This window comes from Phyllobates terribilis, unplaced genomic scaffold (genome assembly GCF_046119375.1).
Source record: "Phyllobates terribilis strain yellow unplaced genomic scaffold, ASM4611937v1 Scaffold_11__3_contigs__length_659146591, whole genome shotgun sequence".
NCBI lineage: Eukaryota > Metazoa > Chordata > Amphibia > Anura > Dendrobatidae > Phyllobates > Phyllobates terribilis.
The window spans coordinates 390220497-390242034 of record NW_027362771.1 but is presented as its reverse complement, the minus strand read 5'-3'; the positions used below and the strand labels follow the sequence as shown (position 1 = coordinate 390242034).

General features: G+C 44.1%; 1 protein-coding gene across 1 annotated transcript in view; it reads left to right on the top strand.

Moving 5' to 3' along the window:
• Window positions 1-21538, top strand: part of UNC13C (unc-13 homolog C) — an 861108-nt gene that overhangs the window by 408530 nt on the left and 431040 nt on the right. The window contains exon 18 of the mRNA XM_073653015.1: window positions 4976-5104. Within this exon, the coding sequence (XP_073509116.1) occupies window positions 4976-5104 (129 nt within the window). The remainder of the gene's footprint in view (window positions 1-4975; window positions 5105-21538) is intronic.

The following is a 21538-nucleotide window of genomic DNA, read 5'->3' as shown; positions in this document are numbered from 1 at the left end:
TTTATTTTTTTGAGCAGTGTCAAAAAATTGCCACCCCACACAATTACTGACCCACTGCCAAACCAGTCATGCTGAAGGATGTTGCAGGCAGCAGATCACTCTCCACGGCATCTCCAGACTCTGTCACGTCTGTCACATGTGCTCAGTGTGAACCTGCTTTCATCTGTGAAGAGCACAAGGCACCAGTGGCGACTTTGCCAATCCTGGTGTTCTGTGGCAAATGCCAAGCGTCCTGCATGGTGTTGGGCTGTGAGCACAACCCCCATTTGTGGACGTCGGGCCCTCATACCACCCTCATGGAGTCGGTTTCTAACCGTTCGTGCAGACACATGCACATTTGTGGCCTGCTAGAGGTCATTTTACAGGGCTCTGGCAGTGCTCCTCTTGTTCCTCCTTGCACAAAGGCGAAGGTAGCGGTCCTGCTGCTGGTTTGTTGCCCTCCTACGGCCCCCTCCACGTCTCCTGGTGTACTGGCCTGTCTCCTGATAGCGCCTCCAGCCTCTGGACATTACGCTGACAGACACAGCAAACCTTCTTGCCACAGCTCGCATTGATGTGCCATCCTGGATGAGCTGCACTACCTGAGCAACTTCTGTGGGTTGTAGAGTCCGTCTCATGCTACCACAAGTGTGAAAGCACAACCAACACTCAAAAGTGGCCAAAACATCAGCCAGAAAGCATTGGTACTGAGATGTGGTCTGTGATCCCCACCTGCAGAAACACTCCTTTATTGAATGTGTCTTGATAATTGACAATAATTTCCATCTATTGTCTATTTTATTTGCACAACAGCTTGTGAAATTGATTGTCAATCAGTGTTGCTTCCTAAGTGGACAGTTTGATTTCACAGAAGTTTGATTCACTTGGAGTTATATTCTGTTGTTTAAGTGTTCCCTTTATTTTTTTGAGCAGTGTATATATATATATATGTATGTATATGTGTATATATATACAGTACAGACCAAAAGTTTGGACACACCTTCTCATTTAAAGTTTTTTCTGTATTTTCATGACTTTGAAAATTGTACATTCACACTGAAGGCATCAAAACTATGAATTAACACATGTGGAATTATATACTTAACAAAAAAGTGTGAAACAACTGAAAATATGTCTTATATTCTAGGTTCTTCAAAGTAGCCACCTTTTGCTTTGATGACTGCTTTGCACACTCTGGGCATTCTCTTGATGAGCTTCAAGAGGTAGTCACTGGAAATGGTTTTCGCTTCACAGGTGTGCCCTGTCAGGTTTAATAAGTGGGATTTCTTGCCTTATAAATGGGGTTGGGACCATAAGTTGTGTTGTGCAGAAGTCAGGTGGATACACAGCTGATAGTCCTACTGAATAGACTGTTAGAATTTGTATTATGGCAAGAAAAAAGCAGCTAAGTAAAGAAAAATGAGTGGCCATCAATACTTTAGGAAATGAAGGTCAGTCGGTCCGAAAAATTGGGCAAACTTTGAAAGTGTCCCCAAGTGCAGTTGCAAAAACCATCAAGCGCTACAAAGAAACTGGCTCACATGAGACAGCCCCAGGATAGGAAGACCAAGAGTCACCTCTGCTTCTGAGGATAAGTTTATCTGAGTCACCAGCCTCAGAAATCGCAGGTTAACAGCAGCTCAGATTGTGTGGCATTGACCTGGTCTCTAGAGTTCTAGCAGCAGCCACATCTCTACAACAACTGTTAAGAGGAGACTTTGTGCAGCAGGCCTTCATGGTAAAATAGCTGCTAGGAAACCACTGCTAAGGACAGGCAACAAGCAGAAGAGACTTGTTTGGGCTAAAGAACACAAGGAATGGACATTAGACCAGTGGAAATCTGTGCTTTGGTCTGATGAGTCCAAATTTGAGATCTTTGGTTCCAACCACCGTGTCTTTGTGCGACGCAGAAAAGGTGAACGGATGGACTCTACATGCCTGGTTCCCACCGTGAAGCATGGAGGAGGAGGTGTGATCGTGTGGGGGTGCTTTGCTGGTAACACTGTTGGGGATTTATTCAAAATTGGAGGCATACTGAACCAGCATGGCTACCACAGCATCTTGCAGCGGCATGCTATTCCATCCGGTTTGCGTTTAGTTGGACCATCATTTGTTTTTCAACAGGACAATGACCCCAAACACACCGACAGGCTGTGTAAGGGCTATTTGACCAAGAAGGAGTGTGATGGGGTGCTACGCCAGATGACCTGGCCTCCACAGTCACCAGACCTGAACCCAATCGAGATGGTTTGGGGTGAGCTGGACCGCAGAGTGAAGGCAAAGGGCCAACAAATGCTAAGCATCTCTGGCAACTCCTTCAAGATTGTTGGAAGACCATTTCCGGTGACTACCTCTTGAAGCTCATCAACAGAATGCCAAGAGTGGGCAAAGCAGTCATCAAAGCAAAAAATGGCTACTTTGAAGAACCTAGAATATAAGACATATTTTCAGTTGTTTCACAATTTTTTGTTAAGTATAAAATTCCACATATGTTAATTCATAGTTTTGATGCCTTCAGTGTGAATGTACAATTTTCAAAGTCATGAAAATACAGAAAAATCTTTAAATGAGAAGGTGTGTCCAAACTTTTGGTCTGTACTGTATGCATATATATATATATATATATATATATATATATATATATATATACACACTACCGTTCAAAAGTTTGGGGTCCAGCTCACCCCAAACCATCTCGATTGGGTTCAGGTCTGGTGACTGTGGAGGCCATCAGACCGAAGCACAGATTTCCACTGGTCTAATGTCCATTCCTTGTGTTCTTTAGCCCAAACAAGTCTCTTCTGCTTGTTGCCTATCCTTAGCAGTGGTTTCCTATCAGCTATTTTACCATGAAGGCCTGCTGCACAAAGTCTCCTCTTAACAGTTGTTGTAGAGATGTGTCTGCTGCTAGAACTCTGTGTGGCATTGACCTGGTCTCTAATCTGAGCTGCTATTAACCTGCGATTTCTGAGGCTGGTGACTCGGATAAACTTATCCTCAGAAACAGAGATGACTCTTGGTCTTCCTTTCCTGGGGCGGTCCTCATGTGAGTCAGTTTCTTTGTAGCGCTTGATGGTTTTTGCAACTGCCCTTGGGGACACTTTCAAAGTTTTCCCTATTTTTCGCACTGACTGACCTTCATTTCTTAAAGTAGTGATGGCCACTCGTTTTTCTTTACTTAGCTGTTTTTTTCTTGCCATAATACAAATTCTAACAGTCTATTCACTAGGACTATCAGCTGTGTATCCACCAGACTTCTGCACAACACAACTGATGGTCCCAACCCCATTTATAAAGCAAGAAATCCCACTTATTAAACCTGACAGGGCACACCTGTGAAGTGAAAACCATTTCCGGTGACTACCTCTTGAAGCTCATCAAGAGAATGCCAAGAGTGTGCAAAGCAGTCATCAAAGCAAAAGGTGGCTACTTTGAAGAACCTAGAATATAAGACATATTTTCAGTTGTTTCACACTTTTTTGTTAAGTATATAATTCCACATGTGTTAATTCATAGTTTTGATGCCTTCAGTGTGAATGTACAATTTTCATAGTCATGAAAATGCAGAAAAATCTTTACATGAGAAGGTGTGTCCAAACTTTTGGTCTGTACTGTATATATATCAATTAACACTGATAAGCAGCAGAATCATTAGGACACAGTTTGTTTTGTTTTTTTGCCCATATCAGCAATATATAACACTGGGCCATAGTCATCTTAGATTCATGATTTTAAACCACCCATTTAAGTATATATGGGTCCATGAAAATCACACAGCCAGTGTGCTATCCGTTTTTTACTGTTTAATGGGTAATAGAAGCTTGGATTTTTTTTGCACATTAGAAAAATTGATATTTCTTTGAGGGTGAAAACAGAAACATATACAGTTTAATAAAATGTTGCTGTGGAAGATCAGGACTAGACCTTGGTGGGTTTACAAAATGTGAACATAAAGAAAACACCATGTCTATTCACTGACAACATCCTACTGAAAATAGTGAGGAATTAAAGGACAAAGAGAGTGAAGGAAATACATGACAGTGCATGTGGCAGGGGGCACGGGCAGGATACCACTCCATAATACAATCAATGGTGAAAACCTTGACATGCCTTGTATGCAAGTAGGCCGAGAAATACATTCTTGGCTTCCCGATTTAAGAAGCATTGTTCACACTTGCTTACAAGGAGTGCTGAGGTGTTCTTAATTGATAAAAACACAAAGTGTGTTATGAATCACAGTTCACATTGCCCATAACAACCATTTTCCGTAACCTACTACTAAACTAGGACTGGCTGCTGTGTGCGAGGACAATTCCTGGGAGATTGTTTTTATTCATGAAAACATTTTAATGTACACTGATTAATGCTTTCTAAGACAAGAAAATCCTTTTAGGCCACGTTCACACATTCAGTATTTGGTCAGTTTTTTACCTCAGTATTTATAAACAAAAACCAGGAGAGGAACAGTCAGAGAAAAAGTATAATAGAAACACGTCACCACTTCTGTATTTCTCACCCACTCCTGGTTTTGGCTTACAAATACTGATGTAATAAACTCACCAAATGCTGAACGTGTGAACATGGCCTAATATTTCAGGGACTACAGAACATGAATATACATTTTTTAACATGATATAGGAATGAGGAGACAACAGTGTGAGTTTACACATAACTTTCACCGTGGGATTAAGTGAATGTTTAATGCATGCTAGATTAAAACGCTACATTAATGCCGGAGCATACACCAATGTCTACTGTGTGCAGAAAGGTTTCCCCTGTTCTGTATAATGTTTCGCAATATTTTCATAGATTGTAATCTTGTGAGCAGGACCCTCACTCCTCCTGCCATCTGTTAATTTATGTGTTATTCTGTATTGTCTTTATTGTCTGTACAAGTCCCCTCTAAATTGTAAAATGCTGCAGAATATGTAGGCGTTATAGAAATAAAAATGATTATTATTTTATTATTATTTATAAGTGAAATCTTTTATTTTAGGTTCTTGAACTTCAGAGCCCTCCAAGAGCCAGCATGGTGGTGAAGGACTGTGTCCGGGCCTGCTTGGACTCCACATACAAGTATATTTTTGTTAACTGCCATGAGCTTTATTCACAATTACTGGACCAGGTAAGAATTGTGTCTGACTTTAAATCTTTGGTTTTTGCTTGTTTCTGAGATACAATGATAATCCTTTGATTTCTGTGTCTTGCGCCTGATTCAGATGACAGTGATTTTTCTTGTCCGAGTTTCATTGCTGTTTTTTATCATAGAGTCATCAGAGTTTGGTCAGTGTGAGGTTTTTCCATCAGAGTGTGGTCAGTGTGAGGTTTTTCCATCAGAGTGTGGTCAGTGTGGGGTTTTCCATCAGAGTTTGGTCAGTGTGAGGTTTTTCCATCAGAGTGTGGTCAGTGTGAGGTTTTTCCATCAGAGTGTGGTCAGTGTAAGGTTTTTCCATCAGAGTGTGGTCAGTGTGAGGTTTTTCCATCAGAGTGTGGTCAGTGTGAGGTTTTTCCATCAGAGTGTGGTCAGTGTGAGGTTTTTCCATCAGAGTGTGGTCAGTGTGAGGTTTTTCCATCAGAGTGTGGTCAGTGTAAGGTTTTTCCATCAGAGTTTGGTCAGTGTAAGGTTTTTCCATCAGAGTTTGGTCAGTGTAAGGTTTTTCCATCAGAGTTTGGTCAGTGTGAGGTTTTTTCCATTAGAGTGTGGTCAGTGTGACGTTTTTCCATCAGAGTTTGGTCAGTGTAAGGTTTTCCCATCAGAGTTTGGTCAGTGTAAGGTTTTTCCATCAGAGTTTGGTCAGTGTGAGGTTTTTCCATCAGAGTGTGGTCAGTGTGAGGTTTTTCCATTAGAGTGTGGTCAGTGTGACGTTTTTCCATCAGAGTTTGGTCAGTGTGAGGTTTTTCCATCAGAGTTTGGTCAGTGTGAGGTTTTTCCATCAGAGTGTGGTCAGTGTGAGGTTTTTCCATCAGAGTGTGGTCAGAGTGAGGTTTTTCCATCAGAGTGTGGTCAGTGTGAGGTTTTTCCATCAGAGTGTGGTCAGTGTGAGGTTTTTCCATCAGAGTGTGGTCAGTGTGAGGTTTTTCCATCAGGGTGTGGTCAGTGTGAGGTTTTTCCATCAGAGTGTGGTCAGTGTGAGGTTTTTCCATCAGAGTTTGGTCAGTGTGAGGTTTTTCCATCAGAGTGTGGTCAGTGTGAGGTTTTTCCATCAGAGTTTGGTCAGTGTAAGGTTTTTCCATTAGAGTTTTGTCAGTGTGAGGTTTTTCCATCAGAGTTTGGTCAGTGTGAGGTTTTTCCATCAGAGTTTGGTCAGTGTAAGGTTTTTCCATCAGAGTTTGGTCAGTGTGAGGTTTTTCCATCAGAGTTTGGTCAGTGTAAGGTTTTTCCATCAGAGTTTGGTCAGTGTAAGGTTTTTCCATCAGAGTGTGGTCAGTGTAAGGTTTTTCCATCAGAGTTTGGTCAGTGTGAGGTTTTTCCATCAGAGTGTGGTCAGTGTGAGGTTTTTCCATTAGAGTGTGGTCAGTGTGACGTTTTTCCATCAGAGTTTGGTCAGTGTGAGGTTTTTCCATCAGAGTTTGGTCAGTGTGAGGTTTTTCCATCAGAGTGTGGTCAGTGTGAGGTTTTTCCATCAGAGTGTGGTCAGAGTGAGGTTTTTCCATCAGAGTGTGGTCAGTGTGAGGTTTTTCCATCAGAGTGTGGTCAGTGTGAGGTTTTTACATCAGAGTGTGGTCAGTGTGAGGTTTTTCCATCAGGGTGTGGTCAGTGTGAGGTTTTTCCATCAGAGTGTGGTCAGTGTGAGGTTTTTCCATCAGAGTTTGGTCAGTGTGAGGTTTTTCCATCAGAGTGTGGTCAGTGTGAGGTTTTTCCATCAGAGTTTGGTCAGTGTAAGGTTTTTCCATTAGAGTTTCGTCAGTGTGAGGTTTTTCCATCAGAGTGTGGTCAGTGTGAGGTTTTTCCATCAGAGTGTGGTCAGTGTGAGGTTTTTCCATCAGAGTGTGGTCAGTGTGAGGTTTTTCCATCAGAGTGTGGTCAGTGTGGGGTTTTCCATCAGAGTTTGGTCAGTGTGAGGTTTTTCCATCAGAGTGTGGTCAGTGTGAGGTTTTTCCATCAGAGTGTGGTCAGTGTAAGGTTTTTCCATCAGAGTGTGGTCAGTGTGAGGTTTTTCCATCAGAGTGTGGTCAGTGTGAGGTTTTTCCATCAGAGTGTGGTCAGTGTGAGGTTTTTCCATCAGAGTGTGGTCAGTGTGAGGTTTTTCCATCAGAGTGTGGTCAGTGTAAGGTTTTTCCATCAGAGTTTGGTCAGTGTAAGGTTTTTCCATCAGAGTTTGGTCAGTGTAAGGTTTTTCCATCAGAGTTTGGTCAGTGTGAGGTTTTTTCCATTAGAGTGTGGTCAGTGTGACGTTTTTCCATCAGAGTTTGGTCAGTGTAAGGTTTTCCCATCAGAGTTTGGTCAGTGTAAGGTTTTTCCATCAGAGTTTGGTCAGTGTGAGGTTTTTCCATCAGAGTGTGGTCAGTGTGAGGTTTTTCCATTAGAGTGTGGTCAGTGTGACGTTTTTCCATCAGAGTTTGGTCAGTGTGAGGTTTTTCCATCAGAGTTTGGTCAGTGTGAGGTTTTTCCATCAGAGTGTGGTCAGTGTGAGGTTTTTCCATCAGAGTGTGGTCAGAGTGAGGTTTTTCCATCAGAGTGTGGTCAGTGTGAGGTTTTTCCATCAGAGTGTGGTCAGTGTGAGGTTTTTCCATCAGAGTGTGGTCAGTGTGAGGTTTTTCCATCAGGGTGTGGTCAGTGTGAGGTTTTTCCATCAGAGTGTGGTCAGTGTGAGGTTTTTCCATCAGAGTTTGGTCAGTGTGAGGTTTTTCCATCAGAGTGTGGTCAGTGTGAGGTTTTTCCATCAGAGTTTGGTCAGTGTAAGGTTTTTCCATTAGAGTTTTGTCAGTGTGAGGTTTTTCCATCAGAGTTTGGTCAGTGTGAGGTTTTTCCATCAGAGTTTGGTCAGTGTAAGGTTTTTCCATCAGAGTTTGGTCAGTGTGAGGTTTTTCCATCAGAGTTTGGTCAGTGTAAGGTTTTTCCATCAGAGTTTGGTCAGTGTAAGGTTTTTCCATCAGAGTGTGGTCAGTGTAAGGTTTTTCCATCAGAGTTTGGTCAGTGTGAGGTTTTTCCATCAGAGTGTGGTCAGTGTGAGGTTTTTCCATTAGAGTGTGGTCAGTGTGACGTTTTTCCATCAGAGTTTGGTCAGTGTGAGGTTTTTCCATCAGAGTTTGGTCAGTGTGAGGTTTTTCCATCAGAGTGTGGTCAGTGTGAGGTTTTTCCATCAGAGTGTGGTCAGAGTGAGGTTTTTCCATCAGAGTGTGGTCAGTGTGAGGTTTTTCCATCAGAGTGTGGTCAGTGTGAGGTTTTTACATCAGAGTGTGGTCAGTGTGAGGTTTTTCCATCAGGGTGTGGTCAGTGTGAGGTTTTTCCATCAGAGTGTGGTCAGTGTGAGGTTTTTCCATCAGAGTTTGGTCAGTGTGAGGTTTTTCCATCAGAGTGTGGTCAGTGTGAGGTTTTTCCATCAGAGTTTGGTCAGTGTAAGGTTTTTCCATTAGAGTTTCGTCAGTGTGAGGTTTTTCCATCAGAGTTTGGTCAGTGTGAGGTTTTTCCATCAGAGTTTGGTCAGTGTAAGGTTTTTCCATCAGAGTTTGGTCAGTGTAAGGTTTTTCCATTAGAGTGTGGTCAGTGTAAGGTTTTTCCATCAGAGTGTGGTCAGTGTAAGGTTTTTCCATCAGAGTTTGGTCAGTGTGAGGTTTTTCCATCAGAGTTTCGTCAGTGTAAGGTTTTTCCATTAGAGTTTCATCAGTGTGAGGTTTTTCCATCAGAGTGTGGTCAGTGTGAGGTTTTTCCATCAGAGTTTGGTCAGTGTGAGGTTTTTCCATCAGAGTGTGGTCAGTGTAAGGTTTTTCCATCAGAGTTTGGTCAGTGTAAGGTTTTTCCATCAGAGTTTGGTCAGTGTGAGGTTTTTCCATCAGAGTTTGGTCAGTGTAAGGTTTTTCCATCAGAGTTTGGTCAGTGTAAGGTTTTTCCATCAGAGTGTGGTCAGTGTAAGGTTTTTCCATCAGAGTTGGGTCAGTGTGAGGTTTTTCCATCAGAGTTTGGTCAGTGTAAGGTTTTTCCATTAGAGTTTCGTCAGTGTGAGGTTTTTCCATCAGAGTGTGGTCAGTGTGACGTTTTTCCATCAGAGTTTGGTCAGTGTAAGGTTTTTCCATCAGAGTTTGGTCAGTGTAAGGTTTTTCCATCAAAGTTTGGTCAGTGTAAGGTTTTTCCATCAGAGTGTGGTCAGTGTAAGGTTTTTCCATCAGAGTGTGGTCAATGTGAGGTTTTTCCATCAGAGTTTGGTCAGTGTGAGATTTTTTCATCAGAGTGTGGTCAGTGTAAGGTTTTTCCATCAGAGTGTGGTCAGTGTGAGGTTTTTCCATCAGAGTGTGGTCAGTGTGAGGTTTTGCCATCAGAGTGTGGTCAGTGTGAGGTTTTTCCATTAGAGTGTGGTCAGTGTAAGGTTTTTCCATCAGAGTGTGGTCCGTGTAATGTTTTTCCATCAGAGTGTGGTCAGTGTGAGGTTTTTCCATCAGAGTGTGGTCAGTGTGAGGTTTTTCCATCAGAGTGTGGTCCGTGTGAGGTTTTTTCATCAGAGTGTGGTCAGAGTTTTTTTTCGGATGGAAAAAAAATGTATGAAGGACTCTCAAACTTCTCACATCAAACAGTCCATGAAAAAAGGACAGCACACAGATTGCATCCGAGTGCTATCCAAATTTTTCATAGACTAATACACTTGCATTGGTGAGATTAATCCAAGACACAGATAAAAATTGAACATGTCGCCGAGATTTTCTGAGGACCACTCAGTCCACAAAAACAGCTCAGGGGCAGACATAGACTGAAGAGAGCCCCTGTGTATAACCAGTATACGGGCCCTCTGCAGTCCAATAGCTCATCTTAATGACCTACACTACCTTCTTAGGTGGCTCCTTTACCTCTTGGGCATGTGTTGCAGCAATGGTGTATTCAACTCTGGAACAGCCTCATAGACTATAATGGATACAAGTTCTGTATATGAAAACCATGGATAGAACTCATATGCGAAAAACTGATATCTGAATGAGCCCTTGTGCATCAGAATGCAGAACCTCGAGTTACAATATTGTAGTGCTGTATCTTTTCTTTACTGGGTTCTGATGAATAATCTGTAAAAATGCCTCCGAAAATGCACACAGTAATGTCACTGCATAGGTTCATTTTTAACGTTATGTCATAAAAACTGGATATTGCAGACATTGATATCCTGTACAGTGAGGTTATTGCGAAGGAATAAGCATCAGTTATGTAACAGAACTGGAATAATGTATGCGGTGTTATCCCAACATAGTAAACACACTGATGTCTCTGAACAGGAATAATTCTTCGTTATATCACAGGTCCGGCATATTGCACAGATACTACACCATATGCATAGGAAACATGGTGAAGCCACAGGATATGGATAATAAACACAGTGATGTGATAATAAAGAGTGATATTATAGACGACACAGGCAGAAGCCAGGAGTAATAACACAGGTGTAGTATCACAGAAGGATAATACAGCGATCTCACAGCATATGCCTGTGTACGGTGATGGCTCAATGTGAGACCTGTTTCACATGAGTGTCCTGGTAGAATCACGTAATACAGATCGTCCTGAAAATAGACATATTACAGATGAAATTGCATCAACAGTACTGATTAGTAAGGCCTCATTCAGACATCTATGTTTTACACATGTGTTATGGCCGTGTTTTTCACGGCCTGAACACGTACCACCCATGGGCATGATCACATTTCAGAATTTTTATTTTTTTGCTGACTGTTGTCCAGAAAAAAATAATAAAAAACATGAACATGTTCATTTTTTGCTCAAATTTGGAGCCCAAACTCACCCATTTCTGTGAATGTGTCTGTGAAAAAAACAGATAATACACAGATGCCGTCCATGCACCAGCTAAGTGTTATCCAGTTTTTACAGTGTAATGGGTAGGAAAAGCTTGGAAAATGACTTATCTTTTCTTTGCATACAACAAAAAGGAATGCTATATGTTTCGGTTGAATCGCATACATGGACTGATTATGGAAAAATTGGATGCAAAACATTAATGAAAAATGGCTCAATTTCTCTTGTACACAGAAGAACTGACGTCTGTCTGAGTAGTAGTAATACTGAGGGGCTGTGCTTCTGGCAGGAAATTGAAATACATAAGGCAACGACTTTGAGAAACAGATGCAATACTGATTAAATACACATCACAGATCTCTCTGCATAGACTTAAATGGTATTTTTTTTTTTTATCAGAAAACTGATAAAATTAATGCATATTGTGTTTTTAAAACATACTCATCTTATATGCCCCATGTAACTAGACTTTTATTAATATTTCTGAATGCATAGGAAAAAGCCATTGCACTCAGTAATGTCACAGTACAGTAATCATGGACACCGTGTACAGGACAGTGTATAAAATACAGGGATAACGCACAGTGATCTAACATTGCTGGACTAGCACTATCAAATATACTGTGTGCACAATTATTAGACAGTTTGTATTTTTGATGATTATTGTTATTATTGAACAACTACAGTGCTGTTGGTCAATCCAAAAGGTTAATAAACCTGAATATTTAAGAAATTAAAATTGAGGTTTTGTGTTTCATAGGAGAATATCTATATGTACACATTTATTAGGCAACTATTAGTGTGCAGAATTATTATGCAACTGAATAAAACATGTCCCATCTCAATTGCTTATTTGATCTGTTAAAGTGAGAATAATTACCAAACAACTCAAAATGTACAAAAATTTATTTTTGACATTTTCAAAAAATATCAGAGACCAATATAGCAACCCTTCTTTTCAATGTCAGTCATAAGCTCCGTTCATGGAGTCTGTCAGTTTCTTAATCTGTTACCGATCTACTTTTGGGCAGCACCAAAAGTAAGTATGTGTATAGGAGGAGACCTGTCAGTCTAGGAGTGCGAAGTAGGGAGAAGCCATGGGGATCTGCCTCAGACTTGTCATCCAAGACGCATTGTCGTAGACCGGATGTCCAAAGCATGTTTTCTCTGAAATGCCGCATCTTTTCAGAATAAAACATATACGCTGTGTGATTCTGTGATTCATGCTATCCATGGTTCAGTAAGTATGAATCATCTGACAAGTATTAATTATATGGAAAATGTATGAGCGTTAATGGAACATTGTATGGGCATTCAATCAGCATGGCCCTCCAGATCTTGCCTTATGGATTACATTAAGGGAGACTGAAACCGTAAAAGATAGCAGGAGTATACCGTATAATCTTCCAAGAGTAATTACATAAAGTGGACCTAGAAGAGTCTAAATTATAAGGAAATGTAATAGATATTTCCTCTATGTCAATGTTTTGGAATTATTTTTAAAGGCTGCAACCTTCATTCTTGATTCTTTATTAGAGATGAACAGAGCAGGGAAAAGTCGAATTCACCAGTCCTCGTGGATTTTACTGGGTCATTCGATTTGCAGAAAAATTATTATCCATGTATTTAATGTCCCTTATTATGCTCTGGAGTCTTTCAAGACCTCAAAGCATAAAAAATGTAATATGTAATAATAATAAAAATAAAAATCCTTATACTCCTCTCTCCATTCACCTCTTCTTTACTTTCGCTTCTCACCAAAACCCACCACATGCTCAACGCATCTTATGATCCCACCAAGTGTGCTAAAACCTCTTGGTCTCTCACACTGATCTGGGACCTTTGAATCTGATGAGACCCGGGAGGGTTCTGCACAAGAGAGAAAGGACACAATGTGATGACGTCACGAAGTGCGCCTTGATCTCACGCATATGTAGCACCCTGAGGATTCGGCTGCTACAGGGGTATTGCACCTCAACCCAGAGGTGTGATATTCCACTCCCGGGTAAGGATGGAGTGTGAAACTGAGCCCAGAAAGCTGCATGCACTACACACATCCCATTTCCGAGGAACAGACCAACGGTACTCCCACTTAGAAATGTGCAGGTACGACCGAGTCTGTTCCTGGCTGGAGTGGGAGGGGGGTGGTACATCCCAGTAGTGTAGGGGCAGATAGGGGGAGCAGCCTGGGTAAAGATAGGAGCTCATTGGGTGCTGGTCACCTGAGCTCACACATAGAGGGAGTATTTAAGGTGGGCACCATCTAAGATCAGGGTCAGTCAGTCTGCCACAGTCAGTCAGTCTGCCACAGTCAGTCAGTCTGTGAGAAACCAGAGGAGGAGAGCAGAAGAGCAGAGCAGCCCCAGAGAGAGAGAGAGGAGAAAGGAAGAAAGACCCAGAGGGGGTGAAAGAAAAGGAACTCTGAGAACCCACATACAAACACAGGGTGAAGAGTTGGCAAAAGGGTACCGGATCCCAAACTGGTGGGGGCTAAAGCACACCTCAGCCAGAGACCGGAGGCCGTGGGCAGGATCTGCCACGGCCACCCACCACATCCACCCTGAAGGCAAACCACGTGTAGGGTCAGGGAACCCAAGGCCAAGGGTTTCCCAACAGAAGGCCCGAGGGAGCTGGACCTAGGTGGATCCCTGGTGGGGACGGCCAGAAGACAGGACAGGAAGGAGGGCTCAGGGTCACGCTCCGGACTTGCTTGGGGGTTGGCTGAATCCAGGACCTGGTGGACGCAGCACGGCTCGGGTGGTCACTTGAAGCTGGAGTGACCGGAACATCAGCAGTAAGTAAATACCCTAAACTGCACAACCCGACTCTGTCTTTAATTATCATCTATGCTGCACCACCACAACCCCCATCCTCTGCACCTGACCCCCTGAGGCTATACCCCACCCGTTGGGGGTTATACTATCAAAAGCTGCACCAACACCATCAGCCTCAGCGGACCCTGCTGCAGCGGCGGCCGTAGTGACCGCAATACAACGGGTGGCGTAGTCGACATAAAGAACTTTATAACATCTGTAGGACTGCCACATACTCTGAGCTTGACACCCTGGGCACGGACCGGGTCACAGCCACTCGGAGACTACAACCCCCATCTGATCCGGCTCCGGGTATTCCCCTAAAGAATATGGCCCAGGGGGTGCGTCAACTTTGGCGTAGTCGGCAGGATTACGTGCCCACAACAGCCGGGTACTGCGTGCCTGAAGAAAAGAACGAGTTTACCTCAAAAAGAAGTCTCCTGCCGGTTCCGGAGGGTCCCCGCCATCGGACTCCATCACAGGTCGATTCCCGCCGGTTGTCCGCCATTAACAGCTTTTTCCCGCCATCTGCAGAGTTTCCCGCCACTGGGAAACGATTCCCGCCATTTCCGAAGATTTCCCGCCTTGGAAGAGCGGACGCCATTATGGGCGTGCCAGAGGGTGGCAAGAGGCCGCCTCCCATCGTGGGCCAGGACCGAAAATGGCGCCAAAAGTGGAAACCGCCCCCACCAACAGAGACTGTGATGCTAGAGGTGTCTGTCAGCGTGAAAGAACTGCCCCTGGAGCTGACAATCACCAAGTGGCCCCGGGACCGCCTTCGAAGTGGGAGGACTGAGAAGAAGAGAGCAAAGATGGGTGTCGCCTGGAGCAGTCTGGAGAGAGCGCACCCGGAGACAAGAAGCCTAGAGCTGAGTCCAGAAGAAGCTTACCCGGAGATGGGAGAAGAGCAGAGCAGCACCGGCCCGCTGGCCAGGAGCCTGCCGGGAACAGCAGAAGGAGAGCAGAGCAGCACCGACCCGTTGGTCAGGAGCCTGCTAGAAGCAACGACCCCACTAGGCCTAGTGGAGGTCCTAGCACAGCTCCCCCGAGACCGGGAGTGTGCGCAGACCGCTCTGGAGGGCCTCGCACGGAGGATGGCCCGGGTGCAGCGAGAGACGTTGGCGGAGTGGAGCCGTGAGATGGCCCAGCAGACCGAGACCCGTCAGCGGAGCACACCACCCGAGATGAGGAGACAGACCGCCTCTGAGGATGGCGCAGGAGGACTGAAGGCCGGAGACAGCGCCGAGAAGGGAGCCGAACGAAAGGAGGCAGGTAAAGGGGACGTCTCTACCCCAAACCGGGAAACCGCGTACCTGCCCCAGCTCCCCGTCGCAGAGCCCGAAGTACCCCCTGCCGTGCCCGTAACCGCAACGTCACCGCCACAGACTAGGCCTCAACCGGAAGCCGCAGCCGCGACCCCTGTGACGTCACACGCCTCGACCCCGAGCGTGACCAAGCAGGAAGTACCACCAGCCTGGTCGCAAGGCCTAGTACCCCCGGGCGCCGCAATACCAACAGCGCCCCCTACCTCCGCGGAGCCACCGGCCTGGTCGCAGGGCCAAGTAGCCCAGGGCGCCGCCGTCCTTACGGTGCCCTTCACTTTCCAGGTGCCCCAGGCCTGGCCGCAAGGCCTGGGCAACCCGGGCGCCACCACCACCGCGCCCATAAAACCAAGAGTGCCGCATCTGGGAGAAGATCTGTTTGCCCAACATACGTGCCCGGATGGGCAGCCCTTTATTTGGCCACCGGAGTTTCACCATCCTCGACTCCGGAAAGAGAGACCCCTAGACGAACCCCTGATCCCGGCTCCAAAGCCCATAAAGAGGATCTCGCCCCCGCTAGAAGAGACCCAGTTCGAGTGGGACCCCACCGGAGAAGACCTCATGGGGTTCACTCAGGAGACTCGGGCAGCCGCAGCGGAGCGTGCAGAGTGCTGCCGCCAGCAGCTCGAGGTCTTTGAGAGGGAGCGGAGAGAGAGGCGGGTCCGGGAACAACAAGCCCAAATAAAGAGCGCGGAGCAGAAGAGCCGGGCCAGGAGGAGTCCCCGTGCAGCTCATGGTCCCCCTTCCACCGGGACTGTGATCAAGTTTAACATGCAGCATGGGTGGGGCTTCATCCGAGATCACCGCACCCCAGGCGACGTCTTCGTGACAAGAAGAGACGTTGAGTCCCACCTACCGGAGGGACACAGAGGACGTGACCTGTATATAGGGGACGAGGTCACCTTCACCCGGCACAAGTGTGCCAAAGGACCCTACGCCCTCAATGTGCATCGCCTGACGGAGGAGGAGCTGCGGTGTGAGGAAGAACAAGAGGACCCGGACGGGTCTGAAGATAAAGGTAACCACAAAGAAAGAGCAGGAGGACGCCGTCGTTAAGTACAGCAGAGTACAAGCTGTATATAGTTGCCCGTCGGGGCACAGTGAACTGTTGCTGCTAATATAGTCCCCGTTGGGACCAGCAAGTGTGAACTGTTTACCCGTTTATCCCTTAAATCCCACTGACCGAGGACTGAGAGCGGTCATTCCTCCCTAATACCTGGCCGAGGACTGAGAGCGGTCATTCCTCCCTAATACCTGGCCGAGGACTGAGAGCGGCCATATCCCTTGTAAATAGTTGCGCGTCCTAAAGCGCCCCCTACCGGTTTTATAGGAAAACCATTTTTCTAGAGAAACTGTTGCACTTTTCCCGGGCACACGTTGCACAGTGTCCGGAGGAGGAACCAGAAACAAGAATGTTTTATATGAACAGTTTTATTGATATATATATATATAATGTTTTATATGATGTTTTATATGTTTATGCAAAAATTGTATGTTTTGGATGTTGTTTATATCTTACAGCCCGAGGACGTGCTGTGATTTACCAGGGGGGAATGTAGCACCCTGAGGATTCGGCTGCTACAGGGGTATTGCACCTCAACCCAGAGGTGTGATATTCCACTCCCGGGTAAGGATGGAGTGTGAAACTGAGCCCAGAAAGCTGCATGCACTACACACATCCCATTTCCGAGGAACAGACCAACGGTACTCCCACTTAGAAATGTGCAGGTACGACCGAGTCTGTTCCTGGCTGGAGTGGGAGGGGGGTGGTACATCCCAGTAGTGTAGGGGCAGATAGGGGGAGCAGCCTGGGTAAAGATAGGAGCTCATTGGGTGCTGGTCACCTGAGCTCACACATAGAGGGAGTATTTAAGGTGGGCACCATCTAAGATCAGGGTCAGTCAGTCTGTCACAGTCAGTCAGTCTGCCACAGTCAGTCAGTCTGTGAGAAGCCAGAGGAGGAGAGCAGAAGAGCAGAGCAGCCCCAGAGAGAGAGAGAGGAGAAAGGAAGAAAGACCCAGAGGGGGTGAAAGAAAAGGACTCTGAGAACCCAAAGTCCATCACCGGGTGAAGAGTTGGCAACTGGGTACCGGATCCCAAACTGGTGGGGGCTAAAGCACACCCTAGCCAGAGACCGGAGGCCGTGGGCAGGATCTGCCACGGCCACCCACCACATCCACCCTGAAGGCAAACCACGTAAAGGGTCAGGGAACCCAAGGCCAAGGGTCTCCCAACAGAAGGCCCGAGGGAGCTGGACCTAGGTGGATCCCTGGTGGGGACGGCCAGAAGACAGGACAGGAAGGAGGGCTCAGGGTCACGCTCCGGACTTGCTTGGGGGTTGGCTGAATCCAGGACCTGGTGGACGCAGCACGGCTCGGGTGGTCACTTGAAGCTGGAGTGACCGGAACATCAGCAGTAAGTAAATACCCTAAACTGCACAACCCGACTCTGTCTTTAATTATCATCTATGCTGCACCACCACAACCCCTATCCTCTGCACCTGAGGCTATACCCCACCCGTTGGGGGTTATACTATCAAAAGCTGCACCAACACCATCAGCCTCAGCGGACCCTGCTGCAGCGGCGGCCGTAGTGACTGCAATACAACGGGTGGCGTAGTCGACATAAAGAACTTTATAACATCTGTAGGACTGCCACATACTCTGAGCTTGACACCCTGGGCACGGACCGGGTCACAGCCACTCGGAGACTACAACCCCCATCTGATCCGGCTCCGGGTATTCCCCTAAAGAATATGGCCCAGGGGGTGCGTCACATATATGTGCAGAACCCTCCCAGGCCTCATTACAGCTAGATGAGTGATTGTGTGGAGCGGAGGGGTCAGAGAGCTGAACAGTAAAATCTCCTTATGGTTCAGATAAATGTCGACCACTCAATCCGCCAGAAACAAATGACAAAATTTTACTGAAAATGGATTTTTGTAAAATTTGAGTAGAATTCAATTTTCCTCAATATATTCACTCATGTCTATTATCCATGATCAATACATTTCTATGACATAACCAGAAAATCCAGTAAATGGCATTTTTCTCCAACAATGAAAATTACACGTCTCAACAGATATAATATATTAGCTAATTATTACAAAATTCTGAGACATAAAAGCCAAAAGGAATTTACAATTTAACTATGTATGCTGTTTCCCCATACCACAGTAGTAATAAGTAAAATTATGCAGATAAATTGAGTGAAAACCTCACTAAACGAAACTGTCAGCCTTCTTCCATTGTGATTATGATTATGGACAAGTTATGCCTTGTGAGGAAAAGTTGCAAGAATCTTTGAATTTAGTTTCCTCGCAAGTGAATAAAATAGTAATAAGAAAATAAAAGGAAATGTTAAGGCACTAATATGAAAGTATTGCTGGCTGCTAAGGAACAAATGAATGAATTGGAGCATATCAGCATAGCTTAGTGCTCCAGACATAATATTGATATACAACCGCAGATTGTGACGTTCATTAAAATATGCTAATTGAGCAAATCCTCACTGACAAGGAATAAAGATGATTTTCTGAATATTAATATGCATTACACGGCTGTACACAATGAAATAGGTAATCAAGATCATAACAATAACTAATGGGCAGGGACTTGCTCATTCTTCCTTGGGTCGATTCTTGTGGTCTTTCTCTAGCTGCTGGCTCATTGAGCTTCAGTGTATTGAAATTGGCAATGCGTATGTTATGCATGATGAGCTGCTTTGAATAGTTCATCACCATAAGTCTTTTTATTGAGTGTTGCTTACTGATGGAAGTTTGAATAATGGATGTTCATAGATAATGCTTCTTACTATTTATGTGTACTCTGTTCCCGTTTAGATATTTGATCTTCCATAGGTAATGCTTGTAATGTTGAGACAAGCCCTTTAAACCCTGTATCTAGCAGTCATACATTTATTCTTCTAGATCTCTTGTCCTATCATTGTTAACCTAATTTTTTTTAGCACTCTCCTGCTTTCTCATATAGTACTGTGCTTAAGACCCCCATATATACTAAATGGCTGTCGGTCAAGTGATAGTTTGACTGATCATTCGCTTGGGAGCTATCTCGGCCATATCTCCCATGCATAGAGTGCCGACTCTGTGTTGTCTGTGAAAGAGCTGCTGCCAGACATCTTTGTTAGCATCTTAGCTTATCTCAGGGAGAACAATAGGATAGGCAGTACAAAATTGGACCTTAATCTTTAATTGCCCCGACAATTATCTCTCATTAGAGTGTTGGCAGAATCCGTCAATATCAGCAGGTCCAAGTCAGTGTTAGTATATTGTGTATGGGTAGCTTTAATCTGCTCTCAGATTATGAACTGTTCCACCTGACTGTTTCAAACTCTCTACTAAGTTGTTATATCCCTGTTTGGACATGCTTCAGTGACACTTGCCTCTGTTGCCAGACGCCAGTGTGTGTACACTACAGGCGACGCTGAAGATAGAGTAAGCTCAAATTCCAATTACAATCTAAATTCCCTATCATTTTGTCCTTTGAGTGTGGGAAGAAACTGGAGTATCCAGAGGAAACCCACAGAAATATGGGGAGAACATACAAACTCCTTCCAGATGTTGTCCTTCGTGGAATTGAAACTCAGGACCCCAGCACTGCAAAGCAAGAGTGCTAACCACTGAGCCACCGTGCTGCCTTTAAAATTACTGGAGTCACACAGTGGAAGATGCCCCAGACCAAACAGAACCTGACAGTGCAATATATGTCCAATAGTAATACTAGATCTTATCCAAAGAAAAAAAAGAGAGTAAAAGCTGTACAGTATATAAGCATAAAAGTGCTATAAATGAGTTATTAGCCTTTTGAGGACCCAGAGGCATATTTGTCCCATAGTTTTAAACTAAAACCAATTCAGTTTAACCAACTTTGATCTTTAAAGGGTTAAAGAGAGCAGCCTACAATGATAATAATATCTGATAACGGACAATAAGTATTTAAGTGTTCTATCCTGATTCTGACCAGCTTGATCTTGACTTTGTCTATTCTGTAATCCCTCCTAATGTGACCCCAGCTTGATTGACTTCACTTTTGATTGACCCATAGTTGCTCCTGCCACATTTTTGTCCCCTGATTTTATCCTTTCAGTTACTTATCAAGCTACATCAACTACTCTTGACGCAAGGTTGCACTTTGTGGACACAATTTACGGGGGCCTATATAGGGATTATAAGGTGAAGATCAGGGTTCCTCTGCGATCTGTTAGATTGGTTGGCCTCAAATCTGTCTGAGACTGCAGCTTTGAGCTTCAGGCCTCAGAAAAACATTAAACTACTACTACTTTTGTGTTGCGTTTTGCGTTTCTTCAATTTTAAGTCTCCTTTCTCATTCTTACTTGTGATTTTAGTCATCATACTATACAAAGAATGTATAATTTTGCTTGTGTGCTGAGAGTTTCATATTACTTCCTCTATATTTTATCCATATGGTCTGCCAAGGTCCCTAGTTGGTCCCTTCTCCAATTTATACAATATCTCTAGTGCCATACTCGCTGTCTGGTGATATCTACTCAGATTGCTTTAGACTGGCACAAGTGGAAAATAAAACTGAAAATATTAGACTTATAATTAGAAAATGCCCAGGTGGCTCACAGGTATGCTTCTATGTAGATTTCTCTCCAAGTATCTGCCAGCAGTCTTCTGTAATTTTCTTTAATTCCTCTTCTTATTTTTATGCAATTCTAACAGAGTTCTTTCTAACACTACTCATACACAAGGTCTACAAATTATGTAAATTTGTGTTTGATCTAACATCAAATAGCTATCTGTCAGATACAAAAAAATACAAACATATTTAAATGACGCAATAAAATACAGCGAATGTGTTGTTTTACATTTTCTGGTAAGCGCAAAATACTATTGGATATTTCCATATTCTTCATCCTTCATTTGGTTACGTTTCATTAATTCAGGGACAGATTAATTAAAACAATAAAATTCTCTGAAGCAGTTTCCATGAGCCATCTACAAAAGTGTACCTGGAGCAGAGTGAATTACAATGGAGCATGTAATGACATGTTTAATATTGGGTTAATCAAAGCTAGTGTCTTAAACTACTGTAGACCTTTCCTTCATGCAAGAAATAGAAAATGGAAATAAAAGTGGTTTGGCTCACAGCATCCCTGGGGTTACCAATAATTATTGTTGTACTTGTTGGTTTTCATATCCTTACTTGGGGCTGTACTATTGAATGTCTCAAATGCTACAAACATTACTTCCAAATCATCATTGTTAAATTATACAATAAGTTTTACTAGAAAACAAATAATTGACATGTATACATTGAGAATGTAATGTTATATTGATAAAATAGAACTGTACTGTGTCACTGGTTGACAAAAAGAATAGTTTTTCTTTCACAAAAACAAATTTAACTGGATTTAAATATACTTGACGTGCTGAATTTGAATATGCTTTCTGATTTTTTCCATCAAGAAGGGTTTGTGGTGACTCACCT